Raw genomic sequence first — 23,908 nt, forward strand, 5'->3', positions numbered from 1 at the left:
GGAGAGCTTTGATCCTTTTTCTAGGGGAACACCTACACCTGTGGAAATGTTCTCTCTCACTGCAATTGCAAAAAAAGCATCAAGCATTACAATGAAAGCTTTGAAGTGGGGTAATTGCAAAGTCCAGTTTGCTCTAGCAGCCTAGCTTAAAAATATCATAGACTCAGTAGGTTTTCTTTGGTTTCATTTAGTAAGTGATGACTTCTTCGAATGCATCAACTTTACTGTCTACAAGAGTATGAATATATTTTTTTATATGCTGCTTAAGATATTTTATAGATTACATTAATAAGACAAAGTTGTGCATGACATAACATGAAGAATACAACATGCGTGCATGACAGGAACCTGTGTGTTCCCAAGGCTGTCAATACAACCTCAGTGTTTGGAGTGTCTGGTCTGGATGCTTGTCCCTGTTCACGCTACATTATCACAAAGGAACTAATTCAATTTTGACAGTACAAAGGGAAACACTGAGTTAGGTGAGCATGGAAAGAATCAGTGTGAAAAGATAAGCTCTGCCAACTTTACAAGCTTTGACCCTAGCTGCTCTGCATAGACATAGAGCTCTTGCAGACTGACAGAAAATTTCTGTTAGCACTCGATGAACAATCTTCACTCAGTCATATCTTCATTAAACCCTTTCTGCTCTCCTTTCTTCTCTCTCCTCCAGGCCTCTCCAATAAAAGGTTTCTTTTGCAGCCAGCCAACACAAGGCACAGGCATTATGTTTTTCAGTGTCGAAAAGCCATCAGTCATCAAACGTTCATGAAAGGTGTAACACTATAACCTCAGAACAGGCAAATAAGACTATAGCTTTTCATAATTAATGTTTTCAACATTATCCAATCTAAAAAAAAAGTTAATGAGTCTTAGCTATCTGCCTTTTAAGATGCCCTTAGAAATAATCATTATCAATTCCTTTAAGTGGAGGAGAAAACCCAAAGAAATGAAGCCTGGCCCTTTGCACTGGGAGCATGATATACACTACTGACACCAACTACTGCTACAAGATTCCTCTGTTACTCAGCACAAGGATAAAATTAGTAGTAAAAATTTAGATTTTCCCAACAATTAAGAATTTAGGGAGACATAAATCAGGTGACTGCACGTAAAATGAAGACACCATACTGTCATGGTATGGTCAGCAATCTTTTTTGACTATTTGTTATTTGCTTTTGATTATTTGCTGCTAATTCACAGCAGATTTGATTCAAATATAATTTTCTTTTAAAAAGGACCTAAAAAAGAAAAGAACACTGCTCAAAAGTTTAAAAGGAAAGATTTTTGATGAAGCTGGTAAAAGAGATTCCAAGAGATTAAAAGTGATTATATTTGCACAAACTTTTTAATCTAAAATATAACCTCAGGGAGACTGCTTAATACAAGAGGAGAGTAGTACTAGGTAGCTCAAGATCTAAGTAAGTACCTTGCCTAACATCAAACTCAATTCTGTTTTCTAATGTGACCTGTCCTTAAAATAGAGCATTATTATGAAATAATAGCTATTATTATGAAACTCCTTTTCTCAGCTGGATATTAGAAGCTCATCAGACACCTTTAAAGGCAAACTAAATCATAAATTTACTCAGCCATACAAAAAGATTACAATAATTTCAATGCCAGAAAAATGCTAGATTTCATTAAATAATTTTTAGTCAACAAGATTCCCCTACAAAATTTTCTGTTCATTTTCTCATCTAGTTAAGAAACAGAAAGACAAATTAAGCCAAAGAAATCAAACGTGTACAAAGTGCTAATGTTAAATAAAAGATTAAATAATAAGAAACTGATTTCTTACATTTTAAAGATTATTTAAAATGCTATTAATAAGGAAGAATTATTTTATTCATAGGGCTGGAGATAATTTTATAAGAATAATATATTTTTTAGATAAAACCATCACATAGCTGTATTAAAATAATCATTAGCAATCAACCTTTCTGCTATGTTCTATCTACTTTTCACCTGGAATTGTTAATATATTATTATAATTACCCCTTAAAGTCTGTATCAGAAGTCTTGCTCAGGACTATGTTTTTTCTTTTTTTCCCCTCCCCCAATTTAAGAGTTTTATCTGATCGATTTTTTCAAACGTCCGCATGTAAACCTCACAGAAAAAAATAAAAGATGTACCACAATCAGATCATTTATTTATGCATGATCATTTCTTACAGATTCACATTTTTCTTCATCTGTGTCTGAGATGAAGGAGTAGTTTTCTTTAAAAAGCTTTTCGTCAACAATTTCCTTTTGCAGGGCTAAGCTTGGCAGCCTTAGATCAGGTCAAGTCAGATTGTAAATTTTACCTAAGAAATGGTCAAAGGCAACTATTAATAAGGCCATGTTTGAACCCACGTGTTTTTGTGTGGAAAAAGTAGTAAAACTACACACGTACAAGGAATTCTAAGGAAAAGGTAAGTTAGCATGGCATGTGATTCAGTAAAAACTGCATTTTGCTGTCAAGTATTACTTTGTTTTTTTCAAGCTCAAGTATAGTAAAGATTCAAGATAGCAAGATTCCATTGACTACATTAAGTCAACAACAGTAAAAAGTGCAACTGGGTTTCACAGATCAAGTATTTGCTCCCTGTACCTGAAAATTACAGTCAATCCTCTGAAACTGAACCCTACTGCAAAAGTCCACATTATTTATCTGTACTTCTAGGTATATGTTAAGACAATAAAGGTCAAATACTTTCTTGTATAAAAATGTCAGTTTAATATTAGCTACAAAACACCACATTGACAATTTTGTAAAAAGACGAGTGACCAATGCAGTTGAATTTCTTTTAATCTGACAAAGTTTAACCATAAAAGAAATTTTAAGTAAAAATGGTATTTTACTTTTAAAAGCCTCTGTTGCTCCAGGTGCATGGTTTTTGTCTGGGTGGAATTTCAAAGCAAGTTTTCTGTAAGCCTTCTTTAGGTCTTCTTCACCTGCATCCTTTGACACCCCAAGGACTTCGTAATAATTTTTACATTTCTTTATACTGCAAAAGAAAATGAATCAAAATATTGTCAACAAAAAGATGTAAAAGTAGTATGTTAGAACACAGCTGCAAATGAGGTAATACATTGCACTGATGCAATACGTTACATCTCTTGCTTTCAATATAAAATATAAAAAAAATTCCTCTCTAGAAAGAATGACATTTTTCACAATAAACTCACTATTGAGCACAATAAACTATTGAACTCAAAATTAGTTACTACATACATTTATTTTACTACTTCTACTGCAGAACTACTACAGTTTTAAGAAAAGGTTTCAGTTTGCAGTTACTGTAGCATTTCCTCATCCCCAATTATATGAATATTGCTGCTAATAATGCATAAAATGAAGATTGCAAATTTACTCTGCAGAGCTAGCGGGTAGGAAGGCCTGTTTTGACTGTCAACAGCAAATGCACTTTGGTATGCATGATATAAAACAATACCTCCCTTGCTCCAAACAAAAGTCAAGCCATAACACCATTCAAGCATTCACTTTTCAGGGAAATAAGGCATGTGAGAATACCTCTGCTGCTGGGAACGCACATGGATCTTAGCAAACTTTCTGTAAGTGTTTATATAAATTCAAAGAAACAATAACAGCTCCAGCAATTACAGATTCAGCTCATCTCATATATACAATGTAGCACTTTTTAAAACTCTGAAAACTCAGAAATATTCTTCCTATAGGCAGTCTCACCCAGACAGGAAAAGCAAAATCTGGAAATGATGTAATGATTTGGTATGCTTTACAATACTCAGAAGAGAGAAAGAGCAACTACAGGGGACAGAGAGAACATTAGTTTTATGTTAGGCAGGAAGAACTGACCAAACCAATAAATACACCTTAAAAATCAAACCAAGTTACTTGGGTAACAATTTAGAAACTTGGAAAAATAAGGCCAAATCACAAACTTGCACTGCAGAAATGAGGCACACTAACATTTGGTGCATACCAAAAGAAAAGGGCTAGTCTGAGCAAGAAATAGAAATTATATCCATAAATATTTTAAAAGCTTTGTGTGAGTCTCTTCACATGGCTGTAACCATGTCCACATTCTCTTAAATGCACAGATTTCTACGTAAATATGGGTTTAGTGTTACAAAGACTATACACAGGGCAGCCAAGTGGAGAAAAAAGGGGGTAAGCAAGCCTTTGGCATTTTCATGAAAGAAGAATGGGTCCCCTGTAATTAAGTGAATGCTAGCATCAAAGTACAACCACGCCGTCATGTGTGGTCCTTCATAGTTCACAGATTGATCAAATCAAGTTTTATTTGAGGGATCCCTTTTCCTGTGTTCAAATAACACGAGCTTTTACGGAAGTCTCGGTGTAACGCTCACAAGAGCACTGAACTGAATGTATACAGGCAGCTGCCAACACAACATCCTGTGAAATAAATATAGCTCATTATACTGAAGTAACATTTAATAAGCTCCAGTTAGGAAGCTGATAAAGCCAACTAAAAAGAACACAGTGAATCCATCATCAAGAAACAATGGAAAGAAAATACATTAAGTTATACTCTGAATACTGGAAACTCTTGTTTGTTAATTGTACAATAAGAAAAAATTTTGGTGGTGTACAGATCCCTTCATCCTTAGCCTAAAGACCTGGATCACTTATGAACTGTATCAAGAACAGATAGCTTTATTTACAAGTGTAATAGTATCAAATTAAGCTTTTATTTCAAGAAATTGCTATCTCGGCATCCAATCTAAATTCTTCTCTTCAATAATTCAGTATCTGAATTATCTGTTTGTGGACCAGACTCTTCAGAACTTTGGCTGATATAAATTAGGTAGTGAGTCATCAGTGTTTAGCAAAGTTGTTTATGAGCATTAAAACTGTAGTGCTAAACATTTGCTCAAGTGTTTTTAAGGACTGTGCATCCTCAGCAACTTTTCCCAACAGCATATGGTCATTTCTCATGGAGGTAACAAACATGATAAAAAAAAACGATGAAAGTTTACTTCTTTGCAGACCCGATACGCATTTATTTCACAACTCTAGGATGCAGAGAGGAGAAAAATGGAAAAAAAAAAACACCCAAGAAATGCCAACCTGTTCTTCTAACCCTTAAAAAATTACCCCAGAGTTTTTTCCCATTCACAATCAGTGAAAGTCCTCTAGAAGGAAACCCTCATGGGAAAAGCAGGAATGGTGGGCATCAATCAGAAGACATTCAGGTCAGCACATGACCCACCAGCTTCTGACACCACGATCTGCTTAGAGCCAGTGCATCAAACCAGAGCTACTTTCTGATGAGAAAGCGCATGGAGAAACCTGCCTCGTGGATCCTACAGCACTTGCCCTCCAAAGGGATGAATGTAATCACCCTCCATACAACAGCTATCCTGAACCTGGTCCACAAATAAGCTATTGTTATTTATCACGAAACAAGTGTTCAGCCGAGGTATAACACATTTCTACTTTCTCTTAGCAAGTCTTTGCTAGTGATTGCTTTGTTAAACAAGAAATTCTACAAATACACAAGTGTGTCTATTCCAACATTCCTGATTTTGTATGAAGCGATGATTTAATATTTCAAGCACATCTTATATCAAATCACCCTCATACCCTGACCAGCTACCCTAGGCTAAACAGCCAGTCTCAAAGAAGCCTTTGTGAATTTGTGACAGCCACCCCTGACACTTCTTCTCCGTTGTGTGTTTCTTGTCAGGATGAGCACGCTCACAGCAACACTGCCTGCAACAGACCTGTAACCGATCCTCCAGATCATTTACATTGCCCTCCTTTCTACTGCACAGGACCAACGCTGAGATACATAACCCCTCTTCACTGTTTAGCCTGTTGTCATCTTCAGATCTCAACCAAGTCTGCGCTGGCTCTTACAAACCTCAGCAGCAAACCTAAGCTGCAAGTGCTCTGCTGGATAGCCTGAGGAGCACTGCTGCATGTGACTTCACGGTGAATCATGTTGAATACGCATGTACATATGGCTATTTTGCAGAGTTCAGCAGGACTTTGGATTAGGCAGATTAAGCTTTAAAGCTAAAATACATTCAATAGCTGTACAAATGAACAGGGGCCAAAAACCATACCTAAGCCTGGAATTCTCAGCAATGACCTTGTGCTATGAAGCCCTTGCTACTCCCTGCCATTACACAATGGTTTTACACGATTGCTTTGCCACTTCAATGGAAAAAGCATCTGGACTGTAAGTAGCTAGCATCTAGTTAACGCAAAGTTTCCTACAGGAAGGGAGTTAGTGAATTCTGCCAGGAGGTCCCTTACTGAGCACAATTCAGGGCAATCATTACAGGGGACCAGCTCAGTTTTCCCCCCCCCTCAGCAAAATCCAAGCGAGTTTTGCACCAAAACTTGTACTGCAGCAGCTTTGTACTGGGGATCGTGGGACAAGCAAAGATGATTAGAAGGCACTTTCCAATTAAACAAAATTAGCAGTGTTTGTGGTGCACTCCCAAGAGGCAAAACTTTAATGCATCACAAACACAACCTGGTAAGTCAGTCTATAGCAGGACAAACTGTACGTGATCACCAGGGCAACCGACCAGATCCTTAGGTCCTACATGTGCTGTGCAGTCACCAGACTCCTCAAACACTGTTGGAGCACACACCACATCCCTCCTCCACCTTAAAGACATGGGTATCATGGGCTTTGAACAGAGATCCTCGAAGACTTAAGCCCTCTTCCTCCAGACTACCACTCTCCTGATGAAAAATCTCTCTCCAGCTGCTGGGAGCTGTTGGAAGCCATGGCCAACCTGACTCTTGTCCCTCAGCAGAAGCAGGCCTTTTTGGACATATTCTTCACCCCTTGTCTCTGCTAGACTGATGTCTGACAATCCTCACTCTGGCAGAATCCCTCACATGTAGCACTGAACTATTGTGCAGAGATTTGTCATGGGAGGGCAGATGGACAGAAGGAACCATCCCCTTCCCACTTGTGTCCTATTGCAGGCCACATGACACCAGCCAGCAGATGCTGGGAAAAATGGAAGAGTAAAACCAGTGGAGGTTTTGGAAAAGACCGATTACTGATGTTACTTATGGCTTTTAACTGCATCTGAAACCTCTGTCCTGCAGCACTCTCAGCATGAACAACTAACTTTCTAAAAGCTACATTTCAAATTGTTGTTTATTTGGTTTTGCAGCCCTTAAAGACACTGTAGTCACTAGTGCTAATTTTCTTGCACATGTAAATTCCACACAGATGTTTCTTTTTAAAATTGCAATTTACATATCACTTGCTTATGGACTGCCACTTTTGTATTTAATTGGGTTTTTTTATTGTTTACTTGTAGCTTATTTGAAGTTTGGTGCTTCCACTGTTAATTTGCTTGGGGTTTTGTTTTTTGTGAATTGCTTTTCTTATGTTTTTAATTCCTGGTTGGATCACTACCGTATCTGAATTACTATCAAATTATTTCTGTTGTTTAGCTGATTTCTGTCCTTGCTGAGTTGTTAGTCCCCTGCCAGCACCTTGTCACTGTCCTTCTGGTTAACAGATTTGCTGGCTGTTTTAGGAGGGCACATCGCTGGATGTTCCTGAAATAATATCTGACTTTTAGAGAACAGACTTCTCAAACAGCGTGAGGGCAAGTGATGGCCTACATTCATCCACAATCCATTGACAGAGGTATCTCATCACAACTTGCAAAGCTCCACTATCCCAGCTTGCAGCTGACAAGCCATCTGCCATAGAACTCGCCAGCCAGCTGCAAACTTGCAGCAACAGCTAATTCTGATGGCTGAAGGCAGAGAAAGCCCTTCAGGTCCTGAAATGTCTGCTTTCACCTGCAGAAATTCTGGGGCTACCACCACTGGTTCTCCTGTGACTACAAAATGATGTGACCCTACTGCTGTGCTTCTTGTTTCACTTTTCAAATCTACAATTCAGATTAGGTCAGCATCAACAGCTTTTATCAGGTTAACAAAACCTATCAGAGATGCTTGCATTTCTGTATCAAGTACCTGCAGCGATCCATAATCACAGAATCACAGAATGTCAGGGATTGGAAGGGACCTCGAAAGATCATCTAGTCCAATCCCCCTGCCGGGGCAGGATTGCCTAGACCATATCACACAGGAACGCGTCCAGGCGGGTTTTGAATGTCTCCAGAGAAGGAGACTCCACAACCTCTCTGGGCAGCCTGTGCCAGTGTTCGGTCACCCTCACCGTAAAGAAGTTTTTCCTCAAATTTAAGTGGAACCTCCTGTGTTCCAGCTTGCACCCATTGCCCCTTGTCCTGTCAAGGGATGTCACTGAGAAGAGCCTGGCTCCATCCTCATGACACTTGCCCTTTACATATTTATAAACATTAATGAGGTCACCCCTCAGTCTCCTCTTCTCCAAGCTAAAGAGACCCAGCTCCCTCAGCCTCTCCTCATAAGGGAGATGTTCCACTCCCTTAATCATCTTCGTGGCTCTGCGCTGGACTCTCTCTAGCAGTTCCCTGTCCTTCTTGAGCTGAGGGGCCCAGAACTGGACACAATACTCCAGATGCGGCCTCACCAGGGCAGAGTAGAGGGGGAGGAGAACCTCTCTCGACCTGCTGACCACACCCCTTCTAATACACCCCAGGATGCCATTGGCCTTCTTGGCCACAAGGGCACACTGCTGGCTCATGGTCATCCTGTTGTCCACTAGGACCCCCAGGTCCCTTTCCCCTACGCTGGTCTCCAACAGGTCTGCCCCCAACTTGTACTGGTACATGGGGTTGTTCTTGCCCAGATGCAGGACTCTACACTTGCCCTTGTTATATTTCATTAAATTTCTCCCTGCCCAACTCTCCAGCCTGTCCAGGTCTCTCTGAATGGCTGCGCAGCCTTCCGGCGCGTCAGCCACTCCTCCCAGTTTTGTGTCATCAGCGAACTTGCTGACAGCGCACTCTAATCCCTCATCCAAGTCATTAATGAATATATTGACTAGTACTGGTCCCAGAACCGACCCTTGCGGGACTCCGCTAGAGACAGACCTCCAACTGGACTCTGTCCCACTGACCACTACTCTCTGGCTTCTTTCCTTCAGCCAGTTCACAATCCACCTCACTACCCGATCATCCAGACCACACTTCCCCAGTTTAGCTGCGAGGATGCTGTGGGAGACCGTGTCAAACGCCTTACTGAAATCAAGATAGACCACATCCACAGCTTTACCATCATCTATCCACCGGGTAACATCCTCATAAAAGGCTATCAAGTTGGTTGAGCATGACTTCCCATTGGTGAAGCCATGCTGAGTGCCCCTAATGATCCCCCTATCCTTGATGTGCCTAGAGACAGCACCAAGGACAAGTTGCTCCATCACCTTTCCGGGGATGGAGGTGAGGCTGACTGGTCTATAGTTACCCGGGTCCTCCTTCTTGCCCTTTTTGAAGACTGGAGTGACATTCGCTTTCCTCCAGTCCTCAGGCACCTCTCCCGTTGCCCATGACTTAGCAAAGATGATGGAGAGTGGCCTAGCAATGACTTCCGCCAGCTCCCTCAGCACCCGCGGGTGCATCCCATCAGGGCCCATGGATTTATGGACGTCCAGGTTGCTTAATTGGTCCCTGACCCAGCTCTCATCAACCAAGACAGATTCCTCCTCTATCCTGACTTCTTCTGAGGCCTCAGGGGTCCGGGGCTCCTCAGGACAGCCTCCAACAGTATAGACAGAGGCAAAGAAGGCATTCAGTAACTCCGCCTTCTTTTTATCCTCTGTCTCCAGGACCCCCACCTCATTCATCAGTGGGCCTACATTGCCTCTAGTGTTGGCTTTACCTGCAATGTATTTGAAGAAGCCCTTTCTGTTGTCCTTGACCTCTCTTGCAAGGTTTAATTCCAAGGAGGCCTTAGCTTTCCTAGTTGCCTCCCTACATCCTCTGACAACAGACTTCTATTCCTCCCAAGTGGCCAGCCCCTCCTTCCATGATCTGTACACCCTCTTCTTCCACTTGAGTTTGCCCAGCAGTTCCCTGTTCAACCATGCAGGTCTCCTGGTACCCTTCCTTGACTTCCTACCTGTTGGGATGCTCTGATCTTGAGCTCAGAAGAAGCAGTCCTTGAATGCTAACCAACTATCTTGGGCCCCCTTACCTTCTAGTACCCTGTCCCATGGGATTTCCCCCAGCAATTGCTTGAAAAGGCCAAAGTTGGCCCTCCTGAAGTTCAGGGTTGTGATTCTGCTAGCTATTCTGTTCCTGCCACATGAGATCCTGAACTCTACCATCTCATGGTCGCTACAACCAAGGCTGCCCTCAACCTTCACCTCTTCAACCAGACCCTCCTTGTTAGTGAGGATCAGATCCAGCAGCGCTCCTCTCCTAGTTGGCTCATCCACCATTTGCATCAGAAAGTTATCATCAATGCACTGGAGGAACCTCCTGGACTGAGGATGGCTGGCTGAGTAGGCCTCCCAGCAAATATCAGGGTAGTTGAAATCCCCCACAACAACCAGGCCCTGTAATTGCGAGACTGCTCTCAGCTGCCTGTAGAAGGCCTCATCACCCTCCTCATCCTGATCCGGTGGCCTGTAATAGACACCCACAACAGTATCACCCCTGCCAGCCTGCCCCTTAATTTGCACCCACAAACTCTCAACTCGCTCCTGATCCGCCCCTGGACAGAACTCAATACATTCTAGCTGCTCACTCACATAAAGAGCAACTCCACCACCTCTCCTTAGTGGCCTGTCTTTCCTGAACAGGACATAGCCATCCATGACCACATTCCAGTCATGCGAGGCATCCCACCAAGTCTCTGTAATTGCCACTAGATCATAGCCCCCCGACCGAACACGGATTTCTAACTCCTCCTGTTTATTCCCCATGCTGCGTGCATTGGTGTACAGGCATTTCAGGGAGCGAACTGAGCACACCGATTTCACCCTAGGGGGATGGGAGGCCTCCTGGTCTACCTCAACACTAGAGCGTTGCCCCAGTGGTGCAAGCCCAGCTACCACCCCATCCCCCTTCGAATCTAGTTTAAAGCTCTCCGAATGAGCCCTGCTAATTCCTGTCCCAGAACCCTTTTGCCCCTACGACATAAACCTTTCCCATGTATCACTGTCACGCCTGTTGTCTTATAAAACCAGCCATTATCAAAGAACCCAAAGCCCTGCCTGTAGCACCAGTCTCGTAGCCAGGCATTAATAGAGAGAATCCTACTATTCCATCCCACGTCATCACCTGAAAATGGAAGGAGGGAGGAGAAAACAACTTGTGCTCCAGACTCTTTCACCAACCGTCCTAGGGCCTTGTAGTCTTTCTTCATCCCCCTCAGACTACGGGATGCAGCTTCTTCCCCACCTGTCTGGAAGATCAGCAGGGGGTAGTAGTCTGTGGCCTTCACCAGGTTGGGGAGTTGCCTGGTGATATCCCTGATTCGGGCTCCAGGCAGGCTGCAGACCTCCCTGTGGTGGGGGTCAGCTCTGCATATTGGGCCCTCAGATCCCTTTAGGAAGGAGTCTCCAACCACTAAAACTCTTCTCTTCTTCCTTGTGGAGGAGGTAGCTATACACCCGTCAGGTTTTTCTGACTGTGGTGGGACCTCTGATATAGGTTGCCTCTCCACCATATCCCCGTTGGACCGGCTGTATTCCACTAGGGCTTCATATCTATTGCTCAGAGGCACCTGTGGAGGCAAGGTAGGCAAGGAGGGCACTCGCCTTTTGCCACGGCCATAGACTTGCCTCCACTCACTCCTCTCCTCTAGGTTATCGTTTTCCACCTGAGAGGGGCAGAGTACAGGGGTCCCTCGATCCTGGGAGCTCTCCAGCAGGTGCTCCCATTTTTGTTGCAGGGAGGGCAGAGCCTGGCTCCACCAGTCTATCTCCATTTCAGCCTCCCGAATGCTCCTAAGCCTTTCTACTTTGGCTTGAAGCCTTTCAACCTGGCTTTGCAGCTGTGCCGCTCGGCCGAGCAGATCATCTACTTGCTCACAGCGCACACAGCCCCCTGACACCACAGAGACGGTGTAGCATTCCCTGCAGCCCGCAACCTGCACCATCGCCTCCTTCCGTGGGAGCTCTGTCTGGGTTCCCACATCCATTTTGGTCTTCTTCCGCTGGGTAGATACCATTGTTCTTTCACTGAGCTGGGAAATACCTGTTGGTGCCACCCCTGGTTCACAGCTCCTTGGCACCTTCCTCGCCTTGTGCACTGGGAGGGAGTCAGTGCTCTCCCCAACGAGCTGCAAACAACTGCAGCCTCTCCTGCCCTGGGACACACCCAGTCACTGCTGACTCACACAGTCACAGCTGAGTCTCCCACTCCCTTCTGGGCAAGGACTAGTCCCTGCCCTCCAGGAGGCTTTTTATCACCCGATAACAGGGGGTGGAGCATTTAAATCGCCCACAGTGCCTCCGGCTACGCCCCCTCCTCTCCTGATTCGTTGCCGGGAACCTCCGGGTCCGGGGTCAGGAGGAAGCATGAAGTTTTGAGGACAACTAGGTATTTCCAAGGGCCTTCCAAAGCTTCTGCCTACATGCACAGGGATGGCCCAAAAGACAAAAAATACTTGGACCGCAATCTCCAAAAGCTTGCTCTGGGAGCCACAATTATTTCTCCCAATGGTAATCTGAACTGAGCAGCACAGTGAGCAGCAACATGAATGTTAGTGACAAAGAACTGAGCAAGAGGAAGCTACACTGGCTTCCGATCCCAGAGCTGAGCAGAAAAATACAGTAAAATGCAGACCAACCTCTATGTACGTCAAGTTTCCAATGATGCCAAAGGGCCTGATGCAAATGGCATCTTGCAGCTGAATTGTGAATGTGCCAGTCACAGTTTGGATGACATAAGTGTGGTCTGCAAAAAGTGCTCTAGATTGGGAAACGAAGGTCACAGTGTTGTTGAGGAACTCAAGCTGGGACCAGTATACCCCTAGTTTCTGAAATGAATGCACCAGAAGTTTCAGATCTCTGTTTTACTGATCGATTGAACGACACATTAGGGTGCTTGTCTTAGTACCCTGCTCTTGGATGTGCCTGGTCAGTTTGTTTCTCCTGTGTGCATTACACAAAATATTCAAGGCTGTGTTTACATCAGCATACTTTTCTCCAGATTTTGTTTAAGTTTTTATTTTAGCTATAAAGAGTGTAGATTAAAGGCAGGAGCTTTCTGACAAAGTCCACCATATCTTCTGTGCCACTTTTCCATTACAGGCTCTATGACTGTGATTTCCACCTTGACTTTCTCAACCATTCAACTGGATATTTCAACAATTCACAGTAGTTCTATCAGCCTAATCAAAGGCATGCCCCGATTTCCTTGCTTTGTTTTTTTTTTTCCATTTTAGCACATGTTGATTGCTCTTATTATTCCACATCAGTTAATTATCTTTTGACCCCATGTTAAAAATGTAACGATGTATCTCTTTTTGCTGAATCTGCAGAAGTCTCAGCAGAAGGCCTGTCAAAAGTCAGTCACACAACTTACATTCCTTCTAGTTTGATCCATGAAAAGTGTAGACGCAATTTTTTGGTTTACTCTGTGAATTCAAGTCACTGATTATTCTTGACCACTATAGGATGACATTTAATTGTGCCTTGCGAGGTTCCTACAGAACTCATGCCTCTATTGGTCTGTTTTGGTTCTAGCTCAAAGATCCAAATATAAAATTTCATTCTTGTGCTCTCTTCCGAGGGGCAGGCACTGGAAGGGCAGGAAACGTAGTTTTCGACCACAGTTTTCACAAGATGGCAATCCAACTTCAGCATACTACTAATCACGGCCGTTGTCTCAGATGGCAAAAGGTAATATGGAACATATGCTACTGCTTATTTACTAAAAAAGATACATCAGACACCATATGAATTTTAAGATCATTTAAAGGGAGTCTGTACAAAAGACTAAAGATAGTGTACAACCTATCTATATCTCCAAAACTAATTTTTAAAAATTGTGTAGTAGACAACAGATAATACACACTCCACAGCACAAAAAGAAATGGGAAAGATTAATACAGAGCAGTCAAATGATCCTTCCTTTTTTTTTTTTTTAAATTTCATACTAGTCCACAAAATCTTTCCAAAGAGTCTGCATACTTGGTACGAGTAGGCAGATATGATGAACAGAATTTGTTTAAAAGTAATTAAGAACTCTGATAACTGTAATCCTGATCAGCACTTCTTCTTCAGTTGTTTTAAGTGAATTAGAAGAAAAAAAAGTTTATATTTTCTTTCTCACTCAAATGTTTCATTTCTTTATCTTAGCAAAAAACGCCAATAACCTCCATCAAACAGTAAAGGAATTGCTTTAAAGCAAAGACCACACAATCAAAAAGCAAATTCTCCCTTTTTTGTCATGCACACGATTCTCATGCACTTATCTTAAGTTGATATTGCTCAGACAGTTTTCAATTGCCTTAGACTTCTAGAGCACATGCTCTAAAAAGACATAAGTCTACTGTGGGTCCTAACATATTTCTGCTAGTCTCCTGTCAATACCTCTGACATGCAGGTCACCCAAAGCGTTAAGGCAACTTGATCAAGCCCTCAGTGACAAGATAAGCATCATTAAGAAAAACATGCATGTACTACAGATGGTGTTTTCAAAGCATTTCAATTCAAAGGAACAAAGTGCTTTTGGATATCCCAAGCTTCAAACTGTCACACTGAAATAGTGATCACCGTTCCCACAAAGAACGGAGCATCACCCAGCACTTATGCAATTAGCGGAAAGATATTGCATCTTATGCTTCTCCCTTTTGAGCAACTTGTTTGCAAGCTCATGCAACGCTCTACAGAAGTGTTGTGGTAGATTGCTAGCGATCAGTGTCCCCTGTGTATGCGGAAAAAATAAAAATAGCACAGAGGTGCTTGCTTGTACTCATACCTACCCACATTACTAGAGTAACCCTGATGAAAATTAATACAGTTAAATTAGTTATAGTGCTCCAAGTGTGTCTTCACTATGCTTCTCAAATCTACTGTCACAAGCAAATTCATGATAGCTGGACAACTCCAGGAACACTAATCAGAGATCCAAGTCAGAGGGCTCAGCATCAGTCCCCTGTCTGTGCTCACTAGAGCTTATAAAAAAGGGTTGGAAATAGCATGCGTAGTTAGATCAGGAATGCTTTCTCTCAGTCTATATTCAATTACTAATACAGATCCAAAAACTCCTAGAGGGAAGAATACTTGAGGATAATGATCACCTTTCAAATCATAAGCATACAAAACAACCGAGTTTGGCAGAGTTAAATTCACGGTAAGGTTCAGAATTTATTAAAAGTTGAAGATTTTGATACCTTGCTATCTAGAAATTCTTTCCCTATAGGAAAAAAAAACTAAATCAGGCATGAAACACTATTTAAAACCATCTCTTTTCACACAGCATTTCTTTAACCAATTCAAAGGTCTGAAAACCATTCCACTGTGGTATGGCAGAAGCATATGGTGGTGACAAGCTCTACTCTCTGAAGAATACCCTCCCCAGAGGGGCACATTTCATTTAATTGGAAAAGCCTGGGGCCTGACTGAAGCAATAACATATGCAGCCTGTCATGTTTCCAACTAGTAAGCTCATTCTCACTGTGGTTTGAACATGAACTTTCCCTCTGCTATCATCACTGAATGTGTTATATTTTTCCATTAAGTTTTAGCCTACTGTTTGCATTTAATCCTGTTCTGCTTGGCAAGGCACACATGTTTTTCAATTCTTAACCACAAATTTTCTAAGTGGTGTGTTGATGTCACTAACAGAGAACATGAAAAACTTTTCAAAACTTCCAACAAGAACTTGTGACTTCGTCTGTTGATTACTGCACATCTAAACCAAAATTCAGTCTCTCTCCAAAGGTGTATCTATACTAAAGGACGGTAGCATCACTCAAGCTAAGGTTAAGATATTGTTTGAATAGCTGATTTACTAAGTGGTATGTAAAATACAAATATGGGTTGTCCTGCAAGCTATTACAATTGCTTATTTGCAAACATCTGGGTATTTTTTAAAAACCCAAATTTTATATTCACAAAGCAGATTGTTGAAATAGGTACTAAGAAGCAATGTTGCATCAAGATTATCCTCAATGTGCAACTTTGGGGAACACCCCTAGCTCTGGTTCTGATCTCAACAAACTGGATTAATTTTCTCTGGTATCTAGCAATACCCAACACCATGAAAGCTTACCATGGAGAAAAGTTGGCTCTACAACATAATTTTACTCAAGAAAAAGTAGGCAACATTACTTGCTAGTAAAACAAACAAACAAACAAAAAAAAGAACTTGCAGGGAGCCTGATGTCAAAGCAGACTGCAGCTCAGAACAGCACGTCAGGGGTGAGTGAATACTGGCAGTAACACAGCCTTCCCTGGAGCAGCTTTCTGAGAATGTGTTACATGTCTTAATTTGATCCAAGCCTCATTTTACAGAGGATGTCTTTCTGGATCTTTTGTCTCACACGCATGTGCGCGCACGCACACACATTTTGCATTCATTTTAACAGCTAATATTTCAAGGTGGCCAAAAACATACATGCTGTCTTCATATAGCCCGCACCCAGGGCTAAATGATAACCAGTTGCTCTATCACCCAATGTCCCCTCCCCAGCAGAGAAAGGGAATTGGGAAAAGGAAGAAGACTTGTGGGTTGAAATTGAAACAGATTTAATAACATAAGAAAAACAAGTATCAATACTAATGCTAATGCAAAAAGACACAAAGTTATACTTAGCCCATATAGTGGTGCGAGACCCTCAAGGGAGGGCAACCATTGAGAAGAAGAGAGAAAAGCAGAGCAAAGAGAGGAAGAAGCAAAGAGCGAGCAGCACATCTCCAGCAAACTTTCCAATTTATAGTGAAGGTGACATTTATGGTATAGAATACACCTGATGGGCCAGCCTGGGTCAGCTGCCCTGGCTTTCACCCCTCATAGCTTTAGCACCTGGCCTAACTCAAAACTGCTAATGGCCCTTGATCACCATGGAAGCCTGCATACCATGGCTGGCCAGGAACTAAAACAAAATGTAACAGAAAATCAATTCTATGATTTTATCTCAGCAAAACCAAGACACATGCTTATTCAGGTTTTACTTTAGATGTATCATGAAGGGCAATAACATTAATTAAGCAGAGATGATGGTAAATGAAAAGCCCTACTAAATAGCAACACCAAGAGGATAACCCTGCCAGAGATGATGCTGTCTACCTGCCTGAATGCAGAGCTGCTGTATCAAAGAAAAGCTGCTTTTTCCTCGCTGTTAGCACAGCTGAACAGATTATTGAACTCAGGAAATATCCCAAGATGGTATCAACAGCAACATACATTTCATACAAAAAAATTCATGCATAAATTTCTGTTTTGCACAACAGTTCATCCAATCTACACAAACTAGGAGATGAGGACCTCTTGATTTCCCTTCTTTGAGCTCCCTTGAAAATATTTGGGCTAGGCTTATTGGAAAATACAGGTGTGTTCTGAGGTGTGCAATTTTAGAGCGGCTGTATCCATATTTCTTTAGCAGAAATCAGGACACATATCAAACAATATTTTTCTCACTCCTACAGCCAAAAAGTGTGTAATGGTAACATGACTTAACTCGCCTCAAAAAGACATTTTTATGATCTTTGTTTCTTTTTCACCACATCCTCCTTTCCTGATGTCGCCCCATCTTAATACTATCATGCTGCACCAAATCCAGACGGAGTTTATAATGCAACTTAGACTATGTGCTTCAGTGCTTCTCAGATACCTGTACTTCCAGAATGAAATAGTTTTAACACTGGTCTAAGACCAGCCTGTACAGCAAGATTAGCTTAAAAATAAACTTTAGGAGCGAGCATTAATGTAAATTTAGATATCAGGAGTATAAAAATACTTACAAATAGAAACACTGTCCTGCAAGTTGTACTATAGAATTTTCATAACTTCTTCCATTTAACATGAGATCTACTTAATAACTATTTGGAGCATTTTCTTTTTAAACCATCACGGTCACTTTATATAAAGATGAGTATAATCTTTCTCGCAGAAAGTGACAGCATCTCATACTGTGTTTAAACACAGCAAAACTCTCCTCTTCCTTTTAGTCACAGCTCAGTACAAGTAATCCCTCTCAGCTAACCTTGAATTTTCTGTTGCTTCTTTAGATGCTCGAGATGAAAGCATAAGTACATAATACATAGAATGAAAAGCAGTGATGTATTTAAGCAAGGCCATACCTGAATACTCCTTCCATTTGGTCTTTGGTGTAGCCTTTTCCACTTTCACCTGCAGCAGATGCATTGCTCTCCTTCGTGCTATTGGGCTTACTTTGATCATTGCTACTGGCTGGTTTTCGGCAGTAAGCGCCTCCCCCAGCAGTACTTCCATTCTTCATAATAGCTTCCAACAAAACTATAAAACAACAGTATATCATAGTATCATTATAGGCATTAGCAATTAAGTCGGGGCTCTCAAGTATCTTAAATGGGAGCACCACATCATAAAAGACTAGCTGCTACATCCTCCTTCCTCACTGATCACCACTTTGTACCACAAATGTTTCTGAAGCCAGTCTAGCAACTCATTTTTGTGGCAAAAGTATGGAAAAGTGTTTCAAAATTACTTGCTGGACTTCCCTCCACCTCTGCCAAGGTAATATAATACTGGAGAGAATTTGTCCAGGTCCTTCATTTCTAGATGGTTTTTAAGGCACTGAACCCATTCTTTGGGGTGAAAACATCAGAATACCTGAATAAGCAACTGTAAAGAGAAAAGAGGATCTAACCTAACACTCTAAAGAACCTGCAAATTATTCCATACAGAGACCAAGCCCATCTCCAGCACATTTAAGTTGCTACAGCACATAGCTATTTGTAACCTGAGCCATTAGTGGCCACAAACTGATGCTCCATACCCCTTCCAGGCAATACCAGCTGAAATTCAAACTACTGTTAAATGCTACAGATAAGTCGGGACCAGCCAACTACATCCAACTCCGGAGACCTGGATCTTGAAAACCAGCATGCTTTTGCTAGATCTTGAAATCCTCTTTCCTTCCATGTTCCAACAGATCTCAAATTTAGCAGTTTTAATAGAACATCAGACACTAAGTTTTCTTTTTCTTTCTGGATATAAGCCTGTATTTTAGGGGTACTTGTCTTACCAAGAAATCAGAAACAGTACTGTTCTAACTTAACTGACTGCACACAAAGCATAATGTCAATCAGAGATGATTAAATAGTCAATCTTTCCTGAAAAGAGATCCCTGCAGTGCAAGATTGCAAACTAAATAGGCCAAATTTGTTTCATAAACAACTGAGAGTTACTAGCTGCATTAAAAAAATGCCCTAATAAAAATTCCCAAAGAAAAATGTCCCACTCACTGTGAAGTATGTTCTAGCTTTACTGTTAAAAAACATTTTCTTCTAGAAGTTAGTGAGAAGAAACCTGAAAGTTTTTCTCCTAAATCTAATTAAAAAATTTCTCCTCTGACTAGCATGGTCTCTCTTAGAGCAGCAGCAAACTGGGACCCTACACATCATAGCTTGTATCTCAGAGAAGCACAGGGAAGAAAAGAAAGCGGAGCTTTGTTTAAAAGGAGAACAGCAGCTTCCCTAAGATGTGCTTCTTAAAACTCTCCAGTATTTGCTTTTACTTATTAATTCACTTATTACCCACTGGCCACAGCAGTCTGAAGTACTGCAGATGGATAGCTACACTTGGCCTGAACAAGAAAGTCAGCTGACTTCAGTGTCAGTCGTGTGCTCGTGCCTGCCTCAGCAAGATTCATCAATTGATCAGCTCAGGCTTTTTATTGCAGAAATAAAGAAAAGACTAACATTTAGATGCTGAGTTGTATATTGAGGGGATGTTTTCACTACAAATTAAATTAAGTTCTTGAAAACAGGAGAGCTATAGTTGCATTACGGATTATAGCTGAAGCACATACCCAAATATTTGCAACAGTTTATTCTAATATCATCTGTTACGGCATTTAAAGTTCTGAGGTATGAAGCAATAACAACTCCAACAAGGTGACTGTGTCTGCAGGCTAAGAACTAATCAAGAACAGATATCTGAACAGACAGTGCCCTCAGAATGAGGCATTTTCAGTCCAAATGTGCTCCAGACAAGTGGTAACAGAAAACAAAAATATTCTTTTTCTGTCCTGTGACGTGAGATATTTAATAACGGTATCATGTGGGATCCTATCAAACATGTGACCCTGACTTATCTTCTAGAAATAATGCTTACTTGACAGTTTTGCAAATCCTGTCTTTATATTGGTACTGCTCTAGAAATTCCCCGTCCCTCTACTAATGCTTGTGCAAAATCAGTAGTAGCAACAGTGGTAGAAATGCAGGTATAGACAACAGTTTACATTTTCAATGCCAGTGTCTCTTTCACAGCAAGCTTAGCTGGTAAGTCTCTTCATGAATTGGTTTGGCTGCACTATACTTTCAACATCACTACTTCCTAATCACCTTCTCAAACCTCCCATCCCCATAATGGAGCTGCACTGCTGAGAAGGCAGCGCAGCATGCTTGAAAAAAAAAAAATTGAAATCCATGTGTTAACTTCTTAAGATAGCAGAACACAACATATACAAACATGCTGCTGTTCTACGTTGAAAAAGAAAACCATACAAAGGGTCTGGAGCCACTGTTTTCTTCAAATAAAAGATACAGTTCAGATATTCAGAAACAACTTTGACTCTTCCATGAACTGCTGGTAGTAAAACCAGCTGTTACAACTGTAGCATTAACACTGTATTAAAGGAAACTTTTACTGTGCATCTAGATACTTTAAAATAGGACATACAAGGAACCAAAGACTGATTGTGTTAGCAGGTAAGACAATGAATCTTATCTCCAAATGTGTCTCTTGTGTGTACTGTTACCTGCTTCTGAAAGAAAGATCCCTGCACTGCATTTGATTCCATTATGCATTGAACAAGCCCCCTACTTTCACTATTGGAAGAACTGTTGAATTCAGAATTCATACTAATGCAACACCCTAAAAAACTAAGCTCACATACTCCTGAAAAGTTTTTTTTTTTATAGGCAGCATCAGAAATAGTGCAAGAAAATCTTAAGAAGCACTGAAAAATAAAGCTGTCCTTAACATCATTTTCTCCCTTCAACTACAAAAAGAATGGCACCTAAGTTTGAAAAGATATTGTCCTCCGTTATCTTTAAATCCACTCTTACAAATCTTTCCCAGACAAGCAATTGGTTTCCATTCAGTTGAAAGATGAATCATTAGCAAAAATCACAATCAAACAATATTTTGAACAGCTGAATTGTAAAAGAATTTTCTAGCAAAGAGTGACGTCAATGTGAACACTGCTACTATGAAGTCATTAGCTAAGTATCATTAAATAAGCACTGACCTTACATTTCACACTAATAAAGCCTTAAAATAGCACTGCTGCAGTTAGCGTATTTCAGGCTGAAGCTTTATTTAGCAAAACTAAACTTCATTGATGACTGAACTAGTGCTGAATGCACTTTAAACGCAAATGTCACCAGAACCAAACCACACATAGTATTGTTTTAGAGACAATAGTTAAAACCTGCTCTCTGTCCTTTTACAATCCACTATAACATCGGGAGGAGGAAGCTCCCATCCACAGAAGATTCAGCACCACCATTCTCATTGCTTTTATCAGTGATGGAACATCACTTGTGAAATGGTGGGCAACTGTTCCCAAAATGATACTAAAGATACTATCTATGAAGCATCTGTGACTTCAGTGACAAATTGGTACGAACTACTTTCTAATATATACCCCGAAGAGAAAATAAGTGAGCACAGCGACAACTGCGGCTGCACCATGTTGTTCTGCCACCATATAAACCCAACACATTATGACCATAAAATAAGAATTTGTGTTAGAACTAAGAGAGCTCACAAAACCTTAACTGTTTCCTTCTCTTGGGTATGTGCTATGATATATTTTTAATTAGCTAATGAATTACTGTGCTTTTTTTTCCAAGTGGATCCCCACTTAATTTAAAGGATGACAATGAGAGAATAAAGAATTTCAATTGTTCTTTGTCAGTGTAAAATTCCAGTTCTAATTTATTGCACACCTTCCAGTTCCTGTCCTGAAAACAGAACATTGTGTCCTTGCAGCTAACTGCACTGTTAACAATACTATTTAAGTGCCTCAAACTTTAAAAAAACCCCAACTAATTCAATTAGCTGGTGTTGTTTTGGGAGCAAATGGGATGAGCTGAAAAGAATTACCAACCTCCACAGCTAGAAAACTGAAGCACAGAGATATTACAAGTTTACCGAGTCCCCTAATTTCTAAGTACCTAGTTGAAATCAGGCCTAGGGCCTGATTTTTTTCAGTGGTATTAGGGCATCTGCAAGTCTCATTAGCTTCAGATGGAGCTTTAACTGCCCACCAGTTCCACAAATCAGGCCCTTGTTTCAAGCTGAATACCTGAAAAATGAAGCACAAACAATTAGCCATCACTAATGGAAATAAAGTGACTTATTTAACATCACAGAGAAATTCTGTGAAGCATTTAGTTTCAGTACACAATTCCCCAGATTACAGTCCACTACCATAACCACAAGACCATCTTCTTTTCACCAGATCTGTACCTCATTTGTGACATACTTTGCTAATTTCCACAGTGAATAAAACAAGTGTCCTACAGACAATAGCCTAATTAGCCATCTATTTCTTGCAACGAATACTTTACAGTGGTGGTTATGTAGTAGCAGTCCTACTTAAAAGAAAAAAACCCCAAACACTGCAAACATAAATCAGATGGAGATTTTTTTTTTTCCTGAGAGCTGCTGTAACTCTTATCTTAGAGGTATAAGATGGTAATAAACTACGTGAAGCAGACAAAGCTATTCACTCTTTTTGGTGGAAGAAGCTGAATTCAAAGCCTCAGGTTTCCTGCCTATTGACCAACACAGCTTCCAAAAAGCTGGAAGTATTTTCACACGTCATCTTCATAGGCCACAGAAATCTAGGGGAATATGACAAACTTCTGCTTGTTTTTATTTCAGAGAGGTATCTAATGTGGCAAGAATATAAAGGTCTGATGAGCCCTTCGCTTATTGTTTGCACATAAAAAGTAGTCAGGAGATAAAAGAGGACCAAAAACGTTCACTGAGTCTGCTCACCTGAGTTAAAGGCTTCACTACAGAACAGAATACAGCACAGAACACTTCCAGTCAGGATTTCACCCCAAAGCCACGTTCCAAAAATGGTAAATGCTGAGGCCTTTAAGTCAGAACAGAGCACTGAAGTCCTTCCCATTCCTTCCATGGCACAGACAACGTGAGAACCAGAGGAATGCAAAAAGTCACTGCTGCGTTGAAAAGTATTTTGAGCTGACATCTGAAACTGTGTGACAGAAAGACTCTAAGACAGGTAACAGCTCTGCATACACTGAAACCTTACTATTGTTCCTTTCAAAAATAATTTTAAACACCTTTTGCTAGAAAGATGCTACTTATTTTTCAAGTTTTAGCACAGAATTGCCTGAAGAGCCAATTAAGTCACAGGGGGAGCCACCTATCCCGTCTTCTCTAGGAAAGTTAAACCCGTGTGCAATTCCTACGTAGCTACTGTAAAAGGGGAACAAACCCCAGAAAACCCAAACCACAAGTTAGAGGATGAAGACACTGCACAGCCCGGAGCGACAGCTCTTACCGCAAGCTGTTAGCGAGGACTAATTCACCGTGACAGAAGAGAAGGCAGCCCAGCCTGTCTCGGCCTGGGGCCTGAGGTGTCCTGCTGTTAATCGTGTCTAAGCCTAGTCTGTACGGCTACGCTTATATTGATGACTAGAGGGGGGAAACGCCGGCGAGGAGCTGGGCTGGCCCAGAGCGAGCCCCTTTGGCGAGGAGGGAGGTGACCCCGCTCCTCCCCACCGCCTTACGCCACAGGCACGCACGGACGGGGTAAAGCCACCTGCCCTACGGACCGCTCCGCCGGGGCACCTTAACCATCGCTGCGGCCTCTCTCCTAGCCGAGTCCCGCACAGTG

General features: G+C 41.4%; 1 protein-coding gene across 5 annotated transcripts in view; it reads right to left on the reverse strand.

Moving 5' to 3' along the window:
* The window catches only part of DNAJB14 (DnaJ heat shock protein family (Hsp40) member B14), a 34,234-nt gene that overhangs the window by 9,725 nt on the left and 601 nt on the right, over positions 1-23,908 (reverse strand). For 2 of the 5 annotated variants that reach the window (XM_068402581.1, XM_068402585.1), the window contains exons 2-3: positions 18,126-18,300; positions 2,848-2,993 (exon numbers count right to left, since the gene is read on the reverse strand). In XM_068402581.1, the coding sequence (XP_068258682.1) occupies positions 2,848-2,993; positions 18,126-18,300 (321 nt within the window). Of the gene's footprint in view, positions 1-2,847; positions 2,994-18,125; positions 18,301-22,211; positions 22,343-23,040; positions 23,264-23,572; positions 23,856-23,908 lie in introns of those variants that run through there. The other 3 variants (XM_068402584.1, XM_068402582.1, XM_068402583.1) reach the window with 3 other exon arrangements.

The sequence above is a fragment of the Nyctibius grandis genome, chromosome 6, assembly GCF_013368605.1.
Source record: "Nyctibius grandis isolate bNycGra1 chromosome 6, bNycGra1.pri, whole genome shotgun sequence".
Taxonomy (NCBI): domain Eukaryota; kingdom Metazoa; phylum Chordata; class Aves; order Nyctibiiformes; family Nyctibiidae; genus Nyctibius; species Nyctibius grandis.